General features: G+C 39.9%; 1 protein-coding gene across 1 annotated transcript; it reads right to left on the reverse strand.

The window, feature by feature from the left end:
• Positions 1-11031: 11031 nt before the first annotated feature.
• Mrps30 (mitochondrial ribosomal protein S30) lies at positions 11032-18666 on the reverse strand. The gene is made up of 6 exons (XM_060373014.1): positions 18604-18666; positions 18033-18546; positions 15943-16088; positions 15245-15350; positions 13286-13462; positions 11032-11405 (listed from the first exon to the last, which is right to left on the reverse strand). The coding sequence occupies exons 1-6, from the start codon at positions 18664-18666 to the stop codon at positions 11089-11091; spliced, it is 1323 nt and encodes a 440-aa protein (XP_060228997.1). The 3' UTR covers positions 11032-11088.
• Between the last annotated feature and the right edge of the window lie 6555 nt (positions 18667-25221).

Below are 25221 nucleotides of genomic sequence, written 5' to 3' on the forward strand. Positions count from 1 at the left end.
CAAGGATGTCACAAATGTCTCTAACATTTGCTTTATTCATCCTGTAGAACAAGTTCTTGTACAGATAAGTCCTTTTTTTATTAAATAAGCATGAACAGTTGGTCTATTAAGCTATCTAAGTATGCGGATATTACCTGATATACTATATCGAATAAAATCTTCTCCAACAACCAAGCACAGATTACAAATAATGATATGAATAAATCAAGTGTATTTTCTACTGTGATTAAATTTTATTGTTTAGGTCAGCCGAAGGAGTCAGTCTTTCTCACAAAGACATCAGTGGGCAGGAGTAAGGTGGAGCTCAGCAGTGGGGTGCTTGCTGGACCTGTGTGAGATGCTAGCATCCACAGCACTGCAAAACAAGTAAACAAACCAAAACTGATGTGTTTCTCTAAATAGAATCTTGTTCATTCAACCCAAGGATGTCACAAATAAATCGATACTGTACATATAAATAAATTTGTAAAGTCCACATGTTTATAACTTGTTTCTTAATAAAGTAGTTTAAAATAATCTTTGCATTAAGGATGCAAAAATTACAAGTTTTCAAATAAAGTAGAAAGCTGCCAGACTGAAGTCAGCATGGTCAGTGCCAATGCTGAAAACTAAGTACTTACTTCAAAATCAGTGTCCTAGCTCCATTTCTATTTTCTGTAATAATAACCCAAGATGGGTTGTCTGAAATTAAATTCATCTTTATTTAAATGACATTTTAACTACCATAGTTCCTGATATATTGTAGCCTGATTTTTTCTTTAATTTTAATACCTGAAAGATTTCAAGTAAAACATCTTTTTTATCCAATTACTCAAGATATAAATTTAGGGAGATAATTGGTATTGAAATATGTCCTTTTATTTGGAATATTTCAGGAATGACAATTTGTTTATGAGAATAAGCAAACAATTAACCTTCAAAGTGTAAAGCAAGAGTATAAGATGTTTGCATGAAATATTTCACATCATGTAAGCTTTTCCATATCCTTACATGGATGTTACATAGAAATCTTACTTGTCTTGTGATCTCCATTATTAATGCAAGGAGACTGATACATGGACTGGCTCTTTTCCATACTGAAACGCATGGCTTTGTCCCTCTGGGGTATTTTTACACCTCTCAGCGGGAGTTATTTAACAATCTGCCACATCTGAACTGAAGCTTAAATGACCTGCTGGGCCAGATAATTTCTGAGATTGTAGTTTAATTGCTCTACAATACTTGGTGAGAATGTATTCTTATTTTCATTTCCATTCACAATCAGTCTCTGCTCATCATAACTATCTAATAAGACCATTAAGAAGTAAATTTGATGTTTCTTAGTGTGAATGTATGTTTTTATTTAAAAAAAAGTCACTTTTAATTTTTTATTTTGTTTTGTTTGTTTGTTTATTTGTTTGAGACAGGATTTCTCTGCATAGCCCTGGCTGTCCTGGAACTCACTTTGTTGACTAGACTGGCCTTGAACTCACAGAGATCACCTGCCTCTCCAAAGAAATAATTTTAAATATCAGAAAACTATGAAAATAAGAGAAATGACACCACTGTGCTGACAAATCTTTATCTTGTAATGAAGAAACAGAAGGAATCATTGGGTTCATGGCTATGACTACATGGCAATCAGAGAAAATACTTTTTAACGTTATTGCCACAGAACTTTTAAGCTCAATGGTTTGACTGTTAGAGTCAATTAAACAACTTTTCGAAAATATTTTATGACATTTTTATAATATATTTAGTGTCTTTGTTTGCATGGATATGCATATATGAAGACATGATTCTGATGTTGTGTTTCTTTCCCATGTCAAAGTTTGTGTTGTGTGTGGTCAAACCTAATTCCTGCACTGTATGATTATTCTTGTATGGTTCAATTATTCCTACCTTTATTATCCTTTGGGATTTAAATCATGTGAACTGTTTCTATCTAATAATAATAACCATGAAAATATGACTAAAATACTAATTTAAGAAATGCCTTTTCTTTTACTAATTATTTTAAAAATCCAACATCAAATATGTTATCAAAGACACATGCATTTAAGTAAAGTTCTTATAAGTTTATTGTTTGTTGTTTTTTAAACTTTTTATTGTAGATAATCCCAAATGAATCTCTCAAAGGAGAATCCTTATGGCATATGCTTGATTTTGTCCATTCAATATTTGTGAAAGGAACTCCCTTGCTAAGGAAGTAACCGGATGCTGATAATTATCATCTTGGTTTATCTTGCCAACTGAACGTCCTATATTGCAAAGCTTTTTCCAGTAAATAAACTGATTATCTTTTGTTCACTTCATCAGTGCTAAATTTTTATTAGTTTATAATTTTTTCTGTATGCCATTTTCATTTTTACAACTGATAAAAAGTATAGGAAACTCTATATAATATATATTTGTATCCAAGATCTCATTTAAACTAAAAAAGTAATGCCTTAAGATTTCTGCATACTCCTGTTAAGTGATGTATATCAACTTTATTTTCATTTTTTTTCTACTCATAATCTTTCCTTAAAGGGTATTTCAGCTAAGATGCACCTAGCTGAATTCAATTAGAAATGTATTGATATGGGAAACACTGTTTTAATGGAAGGAGAAATATTTGGAGGTAAACCTCTTTTTCTTTTACATAGGAAAGAACTAAGTCAGCAAACCTGGGGGAAGTCACTTTTACTGCATCTTCTACAATATAAATGATAGCAGACGAGCTGCTCTGGGATCATGTGTTTGATTCTGTTTCATTTTAAAGTGGTACAAGGGGGAAAGCAGGCAAGTATGGGTTTATATGAAGTGCTAAGGAGTAAAAATAAAATCCTTCTTGTAACTGATCAAATTGACAGGCCTGGCTAAAGTGGCCTCTTGACCTTTGGCACAGAAAACTTATTGTTTATTTATTTATTTTATTAAATAAAATGTCTTAAAAATATCTTCCTCTTCTAAAAACTACTGTGTTTTTGCTTTTATTTTAGGAGGTTGGACCTACATATCTACTTGCTACTTGGCCTTTTCTTTTATAGTAACACCAGTAGTTTGTCAAATTCCTCAAGCTCAATCATTGAAACAGCCTCCAAAAGCATAACAGTAGTCTCTCTTAGTCCTGGTACATTGACACACTCCTGTCACAGTTACTGGAGAGGTGGAGGCAGGAGAATGGGAAAGATCACTTGAGCTCATAAGTTAAGGCCAGGAAGGCTGCCTCAAGAAGAAAAAAGAAAAAGAATTCCTTTTTTCACCTCTGAATTTTATAGACATCTTGTAACATGGAGCATCCCAGCAATCCTAGTTGCTTAGGAAATCCCAAATGTGCTGGAACTTGGATATACTTTTATTAATATTTAGTGCGGCACATGGTGCTACACTGAAGGAGCTACAGGGATTATCATCCAAGAAATGTGTTCTTTGCCTCTGTGCCCTCTAGCTTTTCTCACAGTACTCAATAGAGCCTCATGTCACCTATTTATAAATACCAGACACTAAGAATTTAAATTAAAGAGTAGTTAATCTTATCACAATTTCCTGGTGAGTCAAAAGACTAGATCTCTAACATTATACTATAATGTGCCTTCATACGTGCATTAATTCCTCTGAAAGAACTGCTTCTTAAACAGCTTATGAATCAACCAGACTTGAATGGCTAACAGAATCTCAGGAATTTAATTCACAACATTAAATGTTGGAGAAAATGTTGGGAGAAGTTTAAGTGTCAAAAGTAAATATGTATAATAGAACTAAACTGTAGAGGGCAATATAAAAATAAAGTAAATCAACCATAATAGCAGATTGTAAAAATTACAATAAGATAGTTTTCAATACCCATGTTTGTTGGGGGTACAAGAAAGATAATTTTATAAGCTCATCTCCGTTAGTGCAAAGGTCAGACGGGCCTGACTACACACATCCTCACAGAAGTCTGCTTCCCATCCCACAGCAGGACTGTCAACATCATTTGGGAGACTGTGGAAAATGTGGAACTCCTTGTGAAAGGATTAAGAGTTTCAGCTCATCAGTGACAACGAAGCATTAGAGCAAGCAAGAAATCCTTCTGAATCCAGGAAGCTGTATGAAAGTACCCAGAGCATGCTGAAATAATGACTCGCAACTGCAACACCAATTTTCAGTTTGTGTGGTTGAAGGATATATTCTGGGCGAATATAATGGTAGCACATCAAGCACTTGGTCTGTCATGTAAAGTCCCTGAGCTCCAGCCTGCTTATAGCAAAAACGTTTAAGATTCCAGCTTGCAATGCTTCATTTTCTACACAGCTGTAACATTTCAACTCAAAAGTTTCTAAATTCTGATACATGTACCATAGTATACTGAGATTATAGAAAATTTAAAAAGATTATCGAACTCTTCATCAGTTACAGTTATTTTTTACAAAACTATGTTTGTTTCTCTTAGTTTCTATCTTAATGCAATAATCATACAAATACTTGAGACTTTGTTTTGCAGAACAGGATCTGAATAGTTATTACTCTGTTCCTAACCCACAAAGCTAATTTGGTTTTCTCGAAGTGTACATCCCAGAGATACTTGCACTTTGTACCTCTCTGCTTGAACTCCTCCTAACGTCTGTTGGACCTCTCCCATGGCTCAATCCCTTATTTCCCCCTCTAACTCCTCCTCCCCTGGCTGGCAGGAAGTCCAGCCCTATTTTCTTCCCTGCTCAGTGACTGGCTGTAAGCTGCGTTGATGGAATGTCAGGGGACAATTGGGAAGCAGAGTTTATATAACATTGAGACAGGAGACTCTCAGAACCAGGCTTGCAACCAGAAATAGGGGGATAGAGAAATTAGCATTTGAATTACATAATAACCTTATGCCTAGAGTAGACATTTCAATAACTTGATATTTTTATATTGTAACTTCTTTATGGTTGTAGATTACTATTAAAGTTACAGAAAATTTGACTTAAACTATTAGCTGAAGATCAGTGAGCTTATACCATAAAATCACAAAAGGAAGAAAAAACATTTATACTGTGTGTGCTGTGATCTCATGTGTTGTAAAAGAAACTTTTATTTGCCTGCTTCAATTGTTATCTCAGAGGCTCATTGCCTCTGTCCACTAACCTAGGCCTAGTCCTGGAAGGTTTTAGCCTCTGTCCACTAACCTAGGCCTAGTCCTGGAAGCTTTTAGCCTCTGTCCACTAACCTAGGCCTAGTCCTGGAAGCTTTTAGCCTCCATACAATCTAACCTAGTCCTAGAATGTTTTCAGCTTCTGAAGTTCACTGCTAATAAACTCACCCTTGTTCTTAGTAAGCTCTGGGTTGGCTGATTCAAATCAGCTGTTCTGTCTCAAACTCCTCTCTCAGCTGACTTAATCTAGCATCTCTCTCAGCCCCTGAATTGCTCTGCTTGGCCTCAAACTAACTCCAGCCATCTGCTCTAATATCTTGGCTCCTTCTCATTCTCTGGCTCATTTGGTCTTCACCTGAATTTTCTCTCTCTGTAATCAGTTTCTCTATTACGGAACTGGTAAAACTGTCTTTTCTCTCTCTGCATTGTCCCTTAAGTAGCTTCCCTTTCCATTCTCTTCTCATGGGAGTTGGGAGTACCCTATCCTGTCAAGTTTTTCTCTGATTAATTACCTTTTCTGCCACTCATTTAGACATCACTTTCAAACATGGGTGCTTCCAAACTTTACCTTCATTGTTTGGGATTAAAGGCATATACCACCACACCTGGACTTAAACTTTTCTTTATCTGAAGTTTGCTCTATACCAGGTTGGCCTTGAACTCAGATCAGCTTTCCTCTGACTCCTGGATTAAAGGAATGCTTGTATTCCAGCGGCAGGGCAGGCCACTCAGGTTAGTATGGCCCCAACTGTGGATATTAATGGCTTCAGCTGGCAGCACAGCCACAGACGTCAACACAGACCAGGCCTACAGTAGGCCCTCGGATCCAGACATGGCTTTTGGTGGCAGCGTTAGACCTGACATCACCATAGCCCCTGCTGGCAGCATGGCCCACAGACATCAACATCTGTGGTCTGCGCTGCCACCTGAAGCCATGTCTGGGTCCATGGGGTCCTGCTGCAGCCGGGGTGTGCTGATGTCCTTGATTATGTTACCACAGAAGGGCATGTGGATGTCTGAGGTTTGTGCTGCCGCCGGAGGCCATGTTGCTGTCCTTGGGCCGTGCTGGAGCTGGGGGCCATATTGACATGAGTGGCTTGCTCTGTCTTCTGGGTTCACATTGGTGGAAGGAGGGAGCCGAGTTTAAATTGTCCTCTGACCTTAAGATGAGCACACACACACCCATATACAGATAAAATAAAAAGTCCAAACCCAACAAACACTATAAAGATCCAACTTTTGTGCCAATTCATAAATTCCCCAAACCTATTTCAACTGTCAAGTGCTACTTCAAATATTTTACAAAGTGAAATCAAGAATTTTGTAGAATGATAGAAAACATAAAATAACAAAGATCAGGGAGAACTCAGAACTACCCACAGGATTAAAAACTGAAATGAAATAAAGAACTGGAGAGAAATTCTTGCTAAAGTCATTTTAAAATAAAGCTTGTTTTGAACAGGTAGGAATGATGACAGTCTCACTGTCACACAAGCTAATGTAGAACTGAGGCTAGTCAGCAGCTCTTGCCAATTGCAAGTCCACCATCTTAGTTGGGATTTCAATTGCTGTGGAGAGACACCGTGACTATGGCAATTTTTATACAGGAAACATTTAGCTGGGGGTGGCTTACAGGTTCATGGGTTGACTCCATTATCATCATCGTGGGAAGCATGGCAATGTGCAGGCAGACACGATGTGGAAGGAGCTGAGAGTCCTACATCTGCATCTGCAGGCAGTAGAAGTGAACTGTGATGGAGACCTCAGAGCCCACCCCTTAGTGATGTGTTTCCTCCAACTAAGCCACACCACTCCTGCAAGGCCCCTCCCTATGTGCCTGTGAGGACTATGCTATTCAAACCACCACATCTACCTTTTCTTATTACCCACCAACAGTAACAATGTGTAAACACTTGAAATGCTGTATTTCTCAGGCTTTGTGAGATGTCTTTCAACTTTATCTTACTGCTTTTGTTTTAGAAAGTTTTACCAAACTCTGGACAATAAAGATGCCCTTTCTGGAGTGTGTGTGTAATTCTATACAGCCTCTGTGGCAATTTTCCCATTTATTTTCTTTGTGTCTAGTTCACTTTTTACTCTTGACTCTCCCCAAAGATAAAACTGTATCATCTCTTAATAGTAAAGGTCAGATGAGATCTGGCACATTCAGGGTGTTATGGCCATAGGTATGTGCCTTGTATCCCTGATCTCTCCTATCAATATATAGAAAGAACTCAAGAAGTTAAACAGCAACAAATCAAGTAATCCAATTAAAAAATGGGGTACAGAGCTAAACAGAGAATTCTCTATAGAAGAATATCAAATGGCAGAGAAACACTTAAAAAATGCTCAATGTCCTTAGTCACAAGGGAAATGCAAACAAAAATAACCCTGAGATTGCACCTTACACCCATCAGAATGGCTAAGATCAAAAACTCAAGTGACAACACATGCTGGAGAGGTTGTGGAGAAAGGGGAACCCTCCTCCATTGCTGGTGGGAATGTAAACTTATACAACCACTTTGGAAATCAATCTGGCGCTTTTTCAGACAATTAAGAATAGTGCTTCCTCAAGATCCAGCTATAGCACTATTAGGCATATATCCAAAATATGCTCAAGTACCCAACAATAACATTTGTGCAACCATGTTCCTAGCAGCTTTATTCGTAATAGCCAGAATCTGGAAACAACACAGATGTCCACCTACTGAAGAATGGATACAGAAATTGTGGTACTTAGCAATTAAAAACAAGGAAATCATAAAATTCGCAGGCAAATGGTGAGAACTATAAAAGATTATCCTGAGTGAGGTATCTCAGAAGCAGAAAGGCACACATGGTATATACTCACTTATAAGCAGATGTTAGATATATAATATAGGATGAACATACTAAAATCTGTAACATAAAGAAGCTAAGCAAGATGGAGGATCCTGGGTAAGATGACCAATCCTCAATCAGAAAGGCAAGAGGGAGAAAACAGGGAACAGGACAGGAGCCTACCACAGACAGCCTCTGAAAGAGTCTACCCAGCAGGGTAACAAAGCAGATGCTGAGACTCATAGCCAAACTTTGGGCAGAGTGCAGGGAATCTTATGAAAGAAGGGGGAGATAGTAAGACCTGGAGGGGACAGGAGCTCCACAATGAGAGCAACAGAACCAAGAACTCTGGGCCCAGGGGTCTGTTCTGAGACTGATACTCCAACCAAGGACCATGCATGGAGATAACCTAGAACCCCTGCACAGAGATAGTCCATGTCAGGTCAGTGTCCAAGTGGGTTCCCTAGTAAAGGGAACAGCCTTACCATGCCACAGAGCAAGACAATGTGGCCGGTCCTGATGAGACCTCATAGGCTAGGGTAAGATTGAAGGGAAGGAGGTCCTCTCCTATCAGTGGACTTGGGGAGGGGCATGGGATGAGACGTGGGAGGGAGGGTAGGGTTGGGAGGGAATGAGGGAAGGGGTTATAGCTGGGATACCAAGTGAATAAACTGTAGTTAATATAAAACATTTGAAATTTAAAAAATCTAAAAGAACACAAAAAATCTAAAAAATAAAAAAATTCAGTATGTTTAATGCAAAATTTTTATTACAAAATGATGAAACACAGGTGGCCAAGTTACTAGTACTTCTATGTATCATTTTGTATGACTTAATGCTGATAAATTATGTCATATATATTTTAAAAAATAGTAAAGGTGCCTAATGATTCTGTCAATTAGCTTTATTTTAGGATTATGCAGCATTTGCTAGAACTTAAGTGAAAAAAAAAATCACAAAGTATAATTAGCAGTCCTTAGTCCATTCAGGCTGCAATGACATACCATAAGCCAGGTGGTCATTAACAGAAAAGTGTTTTTTTGGTGCTAGAGGCGAGCCCATGTTCAAGGGGTCCAGCAGATGCAGAGCTGATGAGCGTGGTGATACCTGCAAGTGACTTCTTGCTATCTTTTCATGTGGAAGTGGTGAGTGAACTCTCTGGGCCTGAAGCACATACTGATTTCACTGGTCACACAGCCTACCTGCGAGCCCTGAAGGCTGGAATTTCAACATTTAAACTGGGGTGGTGTGGAAGCTTCACAAACACAGTGAAGTTCTTTGGAGGTGAAATTGACATGCTAATGGCTTCTTATTAGAGTTCAGTCAACAAAATTGTTTCAGGGGTTCGTGTAGCTTAGGATGACCTTACACGGCAAATACACGTGTCTTCACCTCCTGAGTGGTGGAATTGCAGGCATGTGTTCATTGCACCTGGCAATGTTATTAAAATAAAGTTATTTTCTGGATTACAAAAGTGTTTTTCCTGAGGGAATGAGAAAATCATGGAGAAAATTATCCACAAGCTTACTTACTCAGACTAGTGAATTATTAAGTTACGATAAAATTGAAGGCAAGTTCGAATTTTGAATTTATATCTAAATCCCTATGATTTGATGACAAGTAGGGGAACTAAATAAATATGGAAACTAGCACAAAACCTGGAGGTATGTCAATCTTTCAAGAACGGTAGAGGAAGAGTAGCCAGGGGGATGTGAGAGAATCGTCAAAGAAATAGAGGCCAGGAATGTGTTTCAACCAAGGCAATCATCAAAGTCACACAGAACAACAGACTGAAGCGCTGCCCACAGTTCTTCACAGATGCCTATTTTCACCTAAGTTGAGAGGCAAGGTAAGAGACAGCCAAGTTAGACTGCACTTAGGGCACTACACCTCTTAAGAATCAACTGCAAAAACTACTCAATTAGTAAATTAGCTTTTAACACAGAAATCAACATTAGCCATGTTTCAGCAATAAAAAGAATTATAAAGAAAAAAAATCTACTCATAGTTACACAAACCCTTAAGTAGGAAATGTGGAGGAGCCACATAAAGAACTAAATTTGCTGATATTAAAAGACTGGGTGGAAAGGGCTGTGATTAGAGGATTGGTTGCTTTTCCAGAACACCTGCATTTGATTCCCAGAAGCAGAGCAGCAGCTCCATCAGTAACGCCAGGGATCTGATGCCCTCTCCTGGCTTCTGAAGGCATTGCACCCACACAGTACATGGACAAAACATTCAGGAAAAACCAATCTCAAAAACGTATGAAAGCATATGAGACCTGAAGCTAAAGAAACTGTGGTAATTAACCTACATCCTTTCGACTCCTATTAAATGACATCTGGTTTTAGATTCTAAAGTGGAAAAGCAAAGGAGGCATACGCAGGTCAAGGCAGCAGACTCACTGTGTCCCTAGCAGGGAACCACCTACACAGCCCGTTGAACAGTAACTGGGACAGATGCTACCATCAAAGCATCCTCATCATATTGTATATGGTTTTAAATCAAAATCCTTTCAAAATAAAGATCAAACATTACATTGTAAAGCCTCAGCTTAGCTTGTAAAAAACAGCCTTTATGAAGAATGCTCTAACACGTTATTTACAAGACACCCGATATATATAATGGTTTTAATTTTGTGTGTATGCGTGCTTTTCATGCATATGTCTCTGTATGGACCAGTGTGTGCCTGGCGCCTCATAGGTCAGAAGAGGGCACTGGGTCGGGACAGAGGGCTGTAAACCACTTGTAAATGTAAGTGTTGGGACCAAGTCAGGTTCTCTCCAGTTCCCCACTGTTATCACCTTTAAATGACACAAAATACCAAGGTATTAAAAGTAGCTCAATATCATTATTAGTACTACATAAATATATATTTTTTCTTTTTAAACATTTCTTTAGAGACAAGCAGACACACAGAGGCAGGGCACGTGTGAAGGTCAGAATACAACTTATTAGAGCAGGCTCTTCTTTCACCCAAGCCTCCTAAGGCATATCAGCTGAGAATCATTTTTAAATCACTATCATTACATCTAAAACTAAATCTTTAAAGAATCCGAAGAGTGTAAAGTGTAATGACAGTTAACATAAGAAGTGTTTTTTTGTTTTTCTCAAAAATCAATGTGTTTAATAATAACTGACAGTACAAAATCCTGAAATGACTTTATTGCTCCTCTGGTGAAATTGAAATATCCTCAGGGTCCTGGATCAGGTGCTGTCTCCTGGCTTCCTGCCAGCTGTGCTGTGTCTTCTCTTGGTTTCCTGAGTAGAAAGTGGACTATCTGCAGGAGAACGTCATCGTCAAAGCCTTTCACGTCATTATCTTCCACTGTCTCGTAGAGGGGCTTACTCTGTGTCCCCCAACATATGTTTTTACGTGGGTTATTTTGATCAGCTTGTACAGTCAGTGCTAAAGTATTTAACTGGTAGCAGAAAAAAGAGAAATGTTTCCCGTCTGTGATCACAGCCTGAGAGACAAAAGGCCGCGTGACATCTGCTTCGCTCCAGAACCCTGCAGAAGAAAACAAGGCTGGATTTACACACCTTGATACGGAATATCAAGATAAAACATTCTGGAAGCCAGTGAAGACCTCCCAATCCCTGAAGATCTGAGTACCCTGTTTTTGTCACTAACTATTCTATTGCTGTATTAGTGTTTCCTCCCTTCTAGGACCCCAAATTTATGATCCATCCTTTCCTTCAGCCTTCAGTAGCTTCCAGCATTCATTCAGTTATCTAAGCTTTGCTTACAGGAATGCGCCTGCATCTGGTATTAACTTAATGACTTCAAATATGCTCGAAAAATATCCACACTAGACCCATGTAAAACCCAAGATCTATTATGACTACTTATTTCATCAAATATTGATACCTACACAGCTCGGAAAAACCTTCAGGAAAAAGTCTAGTTTTCTATGGTCTCAACACCATGCCTTTGAATAATTCAGTGCCAACTGAGTATGTTCAGAGGTTTTTAGAATGCTGTCATTGTCTCTGGTGTCTCAGGTCAGAAGGTTCCAGGATGCTTCATACTTACCTATGTAAGTTTTCTGTCTGATTTCTTTTCTAGCCTGACTGCTTTAATACTCCTACACTTCTCCACATGTGTGAGAATGGAGAATCAACTTCTCCACATGTATACTTTATACTTAATTCTTAATGGCAAGATCTAACAAAAGTTATTGCTCAAATGCAGTAGGTAGGAGCTTATCATTCATGAAGATACAGTGTCATTGGAAGATACCACTCACCCTTCCTGACTCACTCAATCCTACCTGCTGCCATCTTCCTTTCCTATTTAAGAAATATACATCAGCAATGGAAGCACAAAGTTGAAGAGACTCCACTAAGAACAATTCCTCCTGGGTTACTGTACAGAATTAATCTAGTTCATATTTTGTATTTTTAGGCTTTGACATAGAACACTGATCTCTGAGGAAGATGAGGATTACAGCTCACTGGTAGAGAATTTGCTTGGTAGACACCACTCCTTGGCCCAAACTTCAAACTGGGTAAATAAAGTCCCCCAGGATATAGCTTCTACCTTCTGCTACATCATTTCACACCATTTCCCTTCTCGTTTCTTAACTGGCCTCCAGTCACCAGCTTCTATGTTGTTCCCTACGTACTTCAAAAGCCTGTTCTCCCTGCAGAGACTTTTTCCAGTTATTCCTTTTATCTCAATGTGTCTTCCCCTAGATTCTTCATGTAGCTCATCACCACTCAGGTCTTTGAACAGAAGTCACTTCTGGACATCTTTGTGTAATGGCTCTATTCAAATAGATTTTCCCTCAAATGCTTTTACCATAACACCACTCTGAAAATGGTATATGATTATTTTTCATTTTCTACTGTAACAAAAGCTTTAGGTGAGTCAGGCCTGTCTGTTTTCAATACTGTCTCTAAAGCTAACCACTCTGCCATAAAAACATTCAAGGGCGGAAGACCCAAGCTAGATTCCTGGGACCCACAAAAAGGTTTAAGTGTACTCCACAGAAAGTTGCCTTGTGACCTCCAGAGCACTTCCTACCCAGAATCTTGACTCCTGCATAATTTTTCTCCTAACTTGAAAATTTTACAAACTGAGGAAACCTACAAAGATTTGACTTACTCAACCAATTTTTGAAATGTTTGTGAAAAACACTAGAAAATAATATATTTATAAAGGAAGTAATCAGAGGAAAAGCAGATTGCACGTGTGTACTTGCAAAATTTCAAATGTAGACTATTTCATTATGGATTTTTAAATAACTGCATTTTGTATCAACATAAAATCTGCAAAATGTTCACATCCAGGTTCTGTTTTTACCTAAAGGAAAAAAAATGTTAATAATTCTATTCTCAACGTGTTTTACTTTCCAGAATGAAAACTGCCACCACATTTGGGCTCACCTTGGTACACAGCTTGTGCTCCGGTCCAAGCAAACAGACTTGCAATGGCGTTAGACCTATAAACAACTTCTACCTGCTCAGCTTGGTTTCTTTTTATCAGCCTTTCCCTATTTAACTTGTCAGGTAACAGGTGAAACTGGGTGTGACCATAACAGCACGGATCTGCTGTTCTTGAGCCTAATGGAAACAATGAACACATTGCTGATGAAATAAGAGCATGCAGAAGCCCAGAGGCACATGTTTTAACATTTGTTTCAAGCATAGCTTTCTTGGAACATATGTTCAGTACTCAAAAGACATAAATGGACTGAATCACCTTAGAATTTTTTTTACTGACTATGGTAGTTACTGGAAATCAATTTCCCAACCTGTTCATTAGCACAAAGCTCACCAGGGCCCAAATAAGCCAGAAAGAAGCATATAAAAGGAACTTATAATTCACCATTATTTAATTCTACCAACCCCTCTCAGACATTAAGAGCTACTACTGCAATATCCCTCAGAGGATAGATTCTACCCAGGGGCAACCCTAAAGACTGCAGTTGAATTTCTGGAACCCACACCACAGAAAGAAGAATGCTCTCCAAACATGACTCCTGGCACTCGTACACCTACACTCATTATGCACACATATTTACAATAAAAAATAACACAAAAGAGCTTCTTTACAATTAATGTGATAATATCTTTGTTCATTTTTTTATAAGAAGGATTTTTTTTTTGGTTTTTCTTTTTTGCTTTTTTTTGGTTTTGGTTTGAGACAGGGTTTCTCTCTAGAGCCTTCGCTGTCCTGAACTCGCTTTGAAGACCAGGCTGGCTTTGAACTCACAGAGATCCACCTGCCTCCGCCTCCCTGAGTGTTGGGATTACATACATGCACCACTGGTGCCCGGCTGTTTTTATATTTCTAAGTAAAGTACCTTAGTGGGCAGTGTTTGCCAAGCATGGAGGAAGCTCTGGTTTGAGCCTGCACATACATAATGCTGACAGGGTGGCACACACCCTCAGCAGTGGGTATCTGGGGGAGGAGGATCTGCCGAGTCCAAGGCCACTGCCATTCCACAGTGAGTGTTAAACCAGCCAGTAACAAAGAAAGAGTGAGAAGAACAAGCAAACAGAGAAAGAGAAACAAACAGAAGCAGAGAATACTACAAATAAATAAATAAAATAAAAAGGAAAGAAAAGGAAAGAGAAAGGGGAAAGGAGAGCAAAGGCAGAAAGAGCTCACGATCCAGCTTTCTTAAATACAGACATGCGCTATTCACTGTTAGTTTCAAAAAGAATTCCCAGCCACTAACCCCGAGTGACTGAGAAAGGACTAACACAGGGCCTGGAGGACTAATAGAATGCTCTCTTCAAACCTTCACTGGGTCATCTGAGGAGGAAGTGTATGGAAGGGACAGAACATCAAGGAGTGTTAGGGTAGACACGAGGCCTACAGGTGCTTGGACTCCTGATGTAGCTGCCATGTGCAGAATAAGCAAGAAGCTTCAATAAAAGGCCATCACAATCCTAAGCCCAGTTCTAAACATACAAAATACAAATGACTTTTCCAATGAAATAAAAGGCCTAGCAAGTATAATAATTTTTGAAGGTTAAATGTTGCTAAATCAGTAGACACAACAATATTTTCAAATTTAAAAGTTAAATTTCTCTCCAATTTTCATCCATGCTACAATACACTGAGATTATGAATGATACTGCTCATATGCAATTGAACCTGTTAGTGTTTAAGAATTAAAATTGAGCTGGGTGTGGAAGATATACTCCTACACACCAGGGGGGCTCCCAAGTTCATGGGCAGTCAGCACTACCATCAGTCTAGAGGCCTGAGCTACAGAAACCCTGTCTCCACCAAAAAAGCAGTAAAATGATAATCCAAAATTAAGTTTCCATTAAAGTTTAAGGATGCGTTAACTCTGAATGTATTTATGTGTGAATACGTGAAGAGAAACTTACCGGTGAATATGCTGTTTTCATACTGCCGTCTGAATAACGGCATCTTGTCGGGCTTACACTTCATAACAGGGATTTCTACAGGAATGGAATAATCCAGTGGCACAAACTTGGAAGAGAAGAAAACACAGGAAATTCAGAAGCACTTGCTTCCACCTCATTCATAACCCTCTTAGATTTACAGTTTTTTTTCAATGAGTTATTTTTTACAAAATGATTTGATTACACAGGCTGAGCACCTCTGAATCAAATGCTAGGGACCAGAAGTGTTTCAGCCTTCAGGTTTGTAGTTTGGAATATCTGCACAGTCTGCAGGATGGGCTTTCCTAATCAATACTCTGAAATATCCTGAGTTCGGGAGAGCTTGGGGCTGCATCATCAAAAAAGAGCTCACCTACACTAACATGTACTCTGAGGCCTAAAGTGGTCTCCCATTTTAAAGATCCTGGCACTTGAAACAACCACAAATTGATTTTTATCACATTTATGCCTTACCTATTCTGGTGAATAATTTTAATTTGACCTTCGGAGAACAGATCATAGCAAACTAAAAAGCTGAAAAGATTTCCAGTTGAGCAGCCGACATAAAACAAACAGAGAAGGCAAGAGATCTACCCAAAAGGCTTCACTGCATTCGCCTGGTTACCTGACTGGCTTTTGGCAACGCTGAGCACTGGACACAAAAGACTCCAAACCCTTACCTCGGGGAGCTGCTTAGATATTCGAATCTGGTTGTGTGGTTTATCATTTATTTGGTACCGTAAAACATCAATATGACCTTTCCGATGACCAGCAGGAATGGTTTCCTCACCACGAAACCAGTAAAAGTCAACGGGGCGCTTGGAATCTATCAAAAGAGATTCAAAGTTTTCTCCATTATTCAGAGAAAAAACGGTTGTTAGTTAACTTAGCCATAAACATGTTAAGAATAGCATGTCTAAAATACACACATGTTAAAAACTGTAGCATATAAGAACCCCAGTTACATAACCGAACCATTATATCTAAAGTACAACACTCAAAAACTTCATTTTGCTAAACACTGTAATTAACAGGATTACTCAGTTAAATGTTAAAATGCTCAAATGAACGGGAGTAACACTCACCACAATAAAATGAAAACTGATCTATAAAGCACTAACTTTATTTTTATAATTTCTCTAAAGGGTACATATAATTCCAATCACTGCCATTTTGTACAAGAGGAACTTAGTCTGAACATATTTAAGTTTTCTAAGCTATCAATGGTTAGTAGAAAAAAAATGACTGATTTTCTAATACTACTTTTCCTTTATAAATGAGGAAGGGAATACAGGCACTACAAAGTTCAGTTAAGCACAAATAGAGCAATTTCTAGGTCAAATAAAAGGAATGTAATTGCTACTAGGAAGGATTTTATTGAAAATGGTAGTCGAGCAGAGCCTATAGGGTCAAAGCTGCATTCATAAGCGTGTACTTTTTCTGCATAGATATTAATTTGTGGAATAAAAAATGCAATAGTGACTAAGAGAGAAGATAAGAAGATGTTAATTAGGAGGGAGATTAATAGATTAATTGTTCTCTTCTAGGTTTTTACTAGATCTAACTGATTGGAAGTCAATTGTACTTTTTATACTAAGAGAGCATGAGCCTGATCAATAAATGGAAATGTAAAGGAAAAGTCATACGACGTCCACAAAATGTAAGTATCATGCTGCTGCTTCAAACCCAAAGTGGTGTTTTGATTTAAAGTGGAATTTTAGTTGTCAGAAAAGGCATACAATAAGGAAGGTAGATCCGGTGATTACGTGAAGTCCATGAAAACCTGTTGCTATGAAGAATGTTGAGCCGTAAATGCTGTCTGAAATAGAGAAAGAGGTTTCTAGATATTCTGATGCTTGTAAGGCAGTAAAATAAAGGCCTAGTATGATTGTGATCAATAAGGCTTGGTTTATATTGTTTCGTTTACCTTCTATAAGGCTGTGATGGGCTCATGTAGAATTATCACATTATCATTATCATGTAGAATTAACACATTATCATTATCTGCTGGAATGTAGCTCAATGGCAGTGCATTCTAGTCCTTGAGTTCAAACCCCAGCACTCTCACTCCATCCAAAACAAACAAGCAAAAACATTTCACATTCTTTCTCTCTCTCTCTCTCTCTCTCTCCCCTGAGTCCTGGGATTAAAGGCTTGCAGCACCATTCCTGGCTATATTATTTTTCATGTCCACACTCAACAAACAGAAGTTTCTGTTTACTAGGACTGAATCTTGACCCCTAAACCTACCAGATACTGGGCTTTAAGACAGCAATATTTAAATCGTGCCTTTTTACTCCTCATTTATAAAATGAATTCATGATATCTGCTGTGTTATTATGAGGATTAACCAGTTGGCAATTAGAAAATCGGGAAAAAGGAATGACATACAGTAAATGATAAGAAAATGTTAGGAATTTTAGCTAATATTTAACTTTCACAATCCTATGACCAAACAGTCCTACTGTAATTCTCATACTGGAACTAAGGCAAAGTAAGAGAGGTTGATGTTTTTACATTTGGGTCACACAGCCTCCTGTGGAGGAGTCAAAGGACAACCCCAAGTTGTTGCACTGTCCACAGCCTCTTAAGACTGTTGGCTGGACAGACAAAACCGGGTCAAGCCATGGAAATATGATGAGCGTCCGCGGAGTCCTAAAGTAGGTAGTAGGGCAGGCCACCAGAAACTCAGTGCTGCTGAACTGTCAGGGAGGCCAGCCCCGGCTACCGCCCCCACCTCCCGGGTTCTGGGTGGGCGCTCCCCGCTCACCGAGGGCGCCGGTGGCCAGGACGGGGTTGAGCGGCGCGAGCAGGTTCACCAGGGTCCCCACCATCTGGTCCAGCAGGGCCGAGGCGACGGCCCGGCGAAGGTCGGGGCGCGGCGGGCGGCGGCGGCGCAGGTAGACATGCTCCTGCAGGAGGCCGTCGCACACGGCGGCCCGCAGGCCCGCGAGGTCGAGCGGGGGCGGCGCGGGCGCGGGCGGCAGGCCCGCCCGGAACACGGTCTTGGTGAAGGCCTGGTACCAGCGGTCGGCGTTCAGCGCGCCGGTCTGCGGGTGCACCACGTACTTCTTGAACTGCATCTTGGTGAGGATCCGCATCTTCTCGTCCACGGTCGGGGCCGCGTGCACCGTCGCCTGCCAGCGCTGTATGCGCCGCTGCCGCGCCGCCTTGCTGTCGGCGGTCATGGAGGCCACGACCGGCGGGTACCGCGCCACGGGCGTCGGCGCCAACCCCGGGCCGCCCGCCTCGGGGGCCTGGGTGGCGGCGGCGGCCGCGGGGGCCTGGGCGGCGGCCGCGGGGGCCTGGGCGGCGGCGGCGGCCCCGGGGGCCTGGGTGGCGGCGGCCTGCTGCGACAGCCGCCGGCCGAGGGGCAGCAGCCTCCAGCACCTGGCCGCCGCCATCTTGGTGCGCCGACCCGGAAGCCGAGGTCGCCGTTCGCGAACTGTTCCTGTCCGCTCGCCGTAGGGGCGGGTCGCTCCCGGAGGCGGGTGCCCAGGGCCCCGCGTCATTCGGCTCGCAGCCAATCACCTTGCTCCTCGAGTGTACCGTCTCCCTTTGAGTTCGTGGGCGCGAAAGCGTCTGCGCGTCCCGGGTTAGTACCTGCTCGTAGGTGCTTTTCTCACGCGCCGGCGTTGAGACGTCTCCCGCAAAGAGAAACCACACACCCGCGCGGTCCCCGCCAGGTCCACAGGCTTCACGAGTGTCGCTCACGCCGAGCTCCCCTCCACCCCGGTTAGGACTGGAAAGGGGTTTCAGGAAACAGCATCTCTGTAGTTGTGCTCGCTGGTTTTGAAAGTCAGGCCAGCAGCACTTACCGTGAATACTCCTGAACTTTGGAAAATGTGTTACTACTAAACACTTTGAGTTTTGCTCTATGTTAAACCCGTTGTTATTTTGATATGTACTTATTCTTCACAACAATCTTCTTGAAAAAGGATCTCTATTTTTCAGTCTTCAGCAACCAGTCGATGAATGTGCATAACTAAGACCCAAAATCATAGTGGTTTTGACTTATGGGAATAATTGTTGAGCATGTTGCAAATAAACGTCTTGCTTCTGAAAGGAAGGTATGCGTATCTTTAGGTTACAACTGATGATGTGTATGAAGCATCAGGTCTGTAAGACAGAAGTTTAGAAATGAGGAAGCTACGTTTCGTTTACGCTTCATGTGAGAAGTACCTAACGGAATCTTAATATCCTTTTAACATTAATAACAAAAGGAGGACATGATCTCAATCTTCATGTTCATATTCAGCACTTAAAGAATGAAGGTGAGGTGCAGAGTAGCAATATAAGTTGAAGTACCTTTTTGTCAAAAACATTCTTTTAGAGTATCATATAAAATATAAATCATTTTTTATAATTTGGCCTACAATTTCAGCACGTATTTCAGCACCAAGATGAGAATGTTAGCTCTGGGAACAGTTAACCCTAAGTAAGTGTCTGCGTGACCTTGCCTTCTTAGCAGTAAGTCAAGATATAATCATATTACATAATTTTGTAATTTATTAGACAGGCATGGGTGCCATGAGAAGAATGCAGTGGACAAAGTAAGCATCCGTGCACGTTAGTGTGTGCAGAGGTGTTTGCGATCCAAAGAAAACATGACCAGAGCATTATTCCTTATAAACATATTATTTGAGCCAATTGATGCCAATTCCCTGAGTAGAAGACGAGGGAGTTATGCAGATATTAGTGAGGGAGGTCCAAGAAGGAGAAACACATGCAGAAATTCTGAAGGAGGGGTCTAACCTGAAGATACAAAAAGTGGAAAGACATGAATTAATACAGGCTTTCTAGTGGCTTAAATGCATGTCTGAGCAGTCTTCTCTGGGGCTATGACAAAACAAGGGGAAGTAATATGAATTGAGAAGAGAAAGGAAAAGAGTCAAACTTAAGGGCTTCTGGGCACAACTGCTTGTGTTGTTAGGACTCTGGAACTCTCAGTAGCTAGGAAGCTGCTGAACTCAAATGTCATAATGCAACGTAGATTTAGTTGTTTTTCCATTTAGACTGCTAACTGATGGGATTTTCTCATAGTTCTGGAGGGCAGAAGTGCAAGGTGACAGTGCCATTGCGGACAGCCTTGTGAGAACCAACAACTTCCCATTGCGTAAAGAAAGCATGACAACCTCTGTTTTTCTCCTATATGAAGACTAATCCTATTATTACAGGTTCCTGACCTTTTCCTTTAAACAACACTTTGATTACTTCTGCAAATTCAGTCACACTGAAGGTTTGAGCTTCGGCATAGGGATTTGGGGGAAGGTGTAATTTCATCACTCACAGCCATCACACACACACACACACACACACACACACGTTTTGGAAGTTCAAATAAGCTGGCAAATGGTTGAGTGTTCCATGAAAATACCATTGGATAATTCCAGAAAGACAAGGAATCGATTATTGATGTGTGTGATAACCTAGCTTTTTCACCTAGAACTACACTGAGTTTTGAAAAATACCCAAAGGTTACATGTTGTATTGTTTCGTTGCTAAAGAATTCTTGATCTGACCCAAACTGGTAAGCTAGTGGATGAATGGCAGAGATTGGGAAGTCGCTGTGATGGGAGGGACGTGATAAAGGCTGTAAGAGGCAATGTAGCAATTGTTCTGGTGTCACAGTCTAGTGTGACTATATCAGTGTCCCTGTGCCATTAAGTACTGTAGTTTAGGAAGCTGCTGCCATCACAGGGAATTAGGTAAAGGTGTAAGATATTATACTGTAGCATCTGCATATTCTATTCTTAACTTAAAATTTTAATTAGGAAGTAAGAAGAAGCTATTGAGCTTAGCAGACTGAGGATATAGGCCAGTGGCAAAAGCATGTGCTTAGCGTGAGTGTGGTCTTGGGTTCAATATCCAATGCCCCCCAAATATTAAAACTTAAATATTAAAAAAGAAAGAAAAAACAGGGCAGCTGCCAAGCCTGACAGCCAGAAGGAGAGAGCCAATTCCTGCAAGTTGTCCTCTGACTTCTACTCATGGCACACACGCAAATGACATTCACCTGTAAATTCATATAGTTTAGTTTTTAAAAGATTAGAAATTAATAATGAACCTGGGCGAAAACTATTGCTTTTCACTGAAGAGGTTTCAGTATTTCTGAAGAAGTCCCAACTTCAGTGATGCTACATAAAAGGGTATTTTTCATGGTTTCTGAATCAATTGTTCCAGGACATTTTATATTGAAACTACATATATATTTATTTAATTACTATCTTTTGTTTTCTTCTTTGTATGGCAGTGCTTTAATATATAAAAATGTGCATTTATTACTTCATGTATGTAGCCAAGTTGTTTCTAAAGCTGAATAAGCTTTTTATTTGCAGTATATACATTGGTCATCCACTGTCATGTATCATAAGTTTATGATGTCATCAAGATTTGGAATGTGCTCCAAATGTTCTTACTTGAAAGGCTCCTGTTCTTTGGGAAGGTGGTGGAACCACAAGGAGATGGGGCTTAATATATACAGTTAATGTCACTGGGTACATGGTAATAGAAGGAATATTGAGATCCTGACCTCTTCTTTCTCATTTTCTGGCTCATCAGGAAATTTATTTATCACACACTTCCACCATGATGTATGGTCTCAACCTAGGCCCAAAGTCAGTGGCCACAATGTAATGGACTAGAAATTCTGAAACCATGAACCTGAAAACATTTCTTCCTTTAAAGCTCATTACTGCAGGTATTTTGATTGCACAGAGAAAACTAGCTACTTTTTCTTTTTAGTATAATAATATATGATTTATAAAACCACTGTTTGCCCTTTTCTTTTTCTTTTTTTTTAAATTTCCCCTTATTTTATAAGTTCCTAAAGGGGCAGTCTGTCTTGATTAGAAAAACAACAATTGTGAAAATCTCTTTGCTCGATGCCCTCGCTCTCTCTTTTCAACAGCATGTATGGAAGATGCCCAAAGCCACCAGGAGAAAAATCCTTGTTCATTTAAAGAGCCATAACATGGAATTACAGGTGCACATGAAGTTATAAGCATTTGCTACCCTAGATGCTTAGCCAATGCACAGAAAAATCAACCATGATGAAATTCTCTGCTATGGTGTTACTTGACTTGTGCAGTGTTTCTCCTAGGCATGGCTTCAGCGTAGCAGACCTGGCCATTGCTTTACAGAAAACTTGCAAAGCTGTAGCTCTTTCATGTATTGCTTGTATTTATATAGTGAAACTTTTTTTATACAGAGAAATAAACACTATTTTTTCTTTTTAAAAATTTTATTATGTCTACAAATGTTTTGCCTGCATGTGTGCCTGCAGGACAGAAGAGGGCACCAGATCTTCTTGGTGAAGACCATCTTGGATGGTCATGTAGTTGATGGGAATTGAACTCAAGACCTCTAGAAGAGCAGCCAGTGCTCTAAGCCATCTCAAACAAGCCCCCCCCCCCGACTTATTTGTTGACCCATTTACTACACCACAATTTCAGGCATTAAAAATAGGTATTTGGGGGACTTCTAGCTTCCTCTGTTGCAAAAGAAGGCCCATGTATTTTGAAAAGTTAGATAGTAATTCCACCAATACAAATCAGTCACCTTGAAAACAGAAATGTCCAGAGCTCACCAAATGGTTATCCAACACCAAATGGCCAGCCCTGAATTAAGGAAAAAAGACCATGACGATCAAAATGAAGTACATGGGAGTATTTGGAAGGAAGAATGGAAAGAAGAAATGATGTGATTATAATCTTAGAAAAAGTTTTTTAAAGAAACATGACAAAGATATATCAACTCCTGGTTATGTATGATAAAATTCAGTAGAAATATGTCAATTATTGTACATGTGAATGGATATACTTGTTGTATGTCCTAAATTGATTTATATTTTGCTTTGGTTTGAAAGAGGGTCCTTTGCAGATAAATACAGATGCAATTACTGACTCAGGAATTAAACCTCTAATAAAACCAGAAGTACAGCACGGTTAAAGAATGTTCATTTACTGAATTGTGCATAACTCAATTATATGCAACTATTCAGTAAACGTAAGTCTCAGCTTCACTTTGGTGTAAATTTTGCCAGGGTTAATAAAAGGCTTCTGCCAGCTGTTTGTGAGGAGCAGAATGCCTCTCATCAGAAGTTAATGAGAGAACTGGTTTGGGCAGAGTATTTCCATCTTCCTACCTCTGTTTTGACTTTTATACTTTTATACCCTACACTGTTTCCACCTCTGCCAATATGCAATTTAAGATAAGTAGATCATGTCACACTGTATCTATTATAATAATAACTATGCGTATCTGCAACTCTCACCCACCTTAAAGGCTACCTATGTGAATGCCATACTGACCAATTTTCCACTAATTTTATATCTCAATTGCTGTACCACTCACATTTTTCTCTTATGTATACACACACACACACACACACACACACGTACACACACATTTTGCCTTTCTCATAAAAGATTATCAAATGTTTATTTGGTTGAATAGTTTGAAAGGCCATAAATGCTTGTTAGGCAAGGCTCTCTCTGAGTGCGCATGAACCTATTTCCGTTAACAAGCAAAATCTTTTCAATGTTTGGCCACAGGGCAGATTGTGACTATAGTTTGAATGTGAACTCTTTGCGACAGCATCGTGTTTGTTGTCCCAGCAAGGGGCTTTGTGTGGGAACTTGTAGAACATTTTAGATAAGGTGCTGAATTAGTAGACATTGGGCTTCAGCAATAAGCTGTACGAGCCCTAGCCCATCCCGGATTCTGGCCTAAGTACTCTGCTGTCTGGTCCACTGGGATGTGAGGAAAGCATACCACAAGTTCCTGCCACCATTTTTCTCCCCCATGAACTTTCAAGCCAGAACAAGTCCTTCCTACCTTAAGCTGATTCTTGTTTGATCACAGGGATGAGGAAATAAACTAATACCGTTGAACACTTGGGGAATTGGATCTTTGAGGTTGAGATGTAGTTCAACCATTTTTAACCGATTGCTGAGTTTTCAATTAGAATATGAAAAAGTGATGATAAAAATGTAAGCTATGTAATAATTATTTTGATGTGTCTATTTTCATCTACATAATCTTAATTTCTAAGAAGATCATAGGATGGTTGCAGGAGATTTTTCTGAAGATTAATAGTTTTTTTTTCTTCTTCTTTTTTCTTAGTTGTGTTCAGGTATTTTCCTTCTCATGTGCTCTGGAAAAGCAATACTCTTCAGGCCATTGGGGTGGACATTATTATCATGGGCTAACAAGGGCAATTCTAGTCACTTTTTAATGGCAGGGCAAGAAGAGACATTTGACTATAACTTGGCTAAGTAAAGCTGAAAGGGGATTGATTCTCCTCAGGGACTTTGGAAAAGATTTTCTCTTTGATAAACAGCGGTTCTTGGTGTCATATGTTTCCATGCCCAGAAGGCTCAAAATTACAACAAACACTTAAAGCTATGAGAAGAGCTATCACCAGAATACCAAGAATGAAGGAATGAAGAGATGGTTCTAGATTCTTCATGAAAGTTTCATGCTGTTGAATTAAACCACTGTAAAATAAAACTTAAACTCAGTAAGTTTTACCTGCTAACCCTTACATTAAAAACAACTTTAAAAAAAGTATTGATCAACAGAGAAAAAAAAAACAACTGAGCCCTGAGGGACCTGTAGAGACGGATACCCCAATCAAGGACAATGCATGGAGAGGACATAAAATGCAGACTCAGATGTAGCCAAAGACTCAGTATACAAGTGGGTTCCCTAGTAAGGGGAACAGGGACTGTCTCTGACATGAACTGATTGGCCTGCTCTTTGATCACCTTCCCCTGAGGGTAAAGCAGCCTTGCCAGGCCACAGAAGAAGACAATGCATCCAGTCCTCATGAGACCTGATAGGCTAGGGTCAGATGGAAGGGGAGGAGGAGCTCCCCTATCAGTGGACTGGGGAAAGGGAGGGTGGATGGGATTGGGAGGGGATGGGGAAGGGAGGGTACAGCTGGGATACATAGT

The sequence above is a fragment of the Meriones unguiculatus genome, chromosome 19, assembly GCF_030254825.1.
Source record: "Meriones unguiculatus strain TT.TT164.6M chromosome 19, Bangor_MerUng_6.1, whole genome shotgun sequence".
Classification (NCBI taxonomy): Eukaryota; Metazoa; Chordata; class Mammalia; order Rodentia; family Muridae; genus Meriones; species Meriones unguiculatus.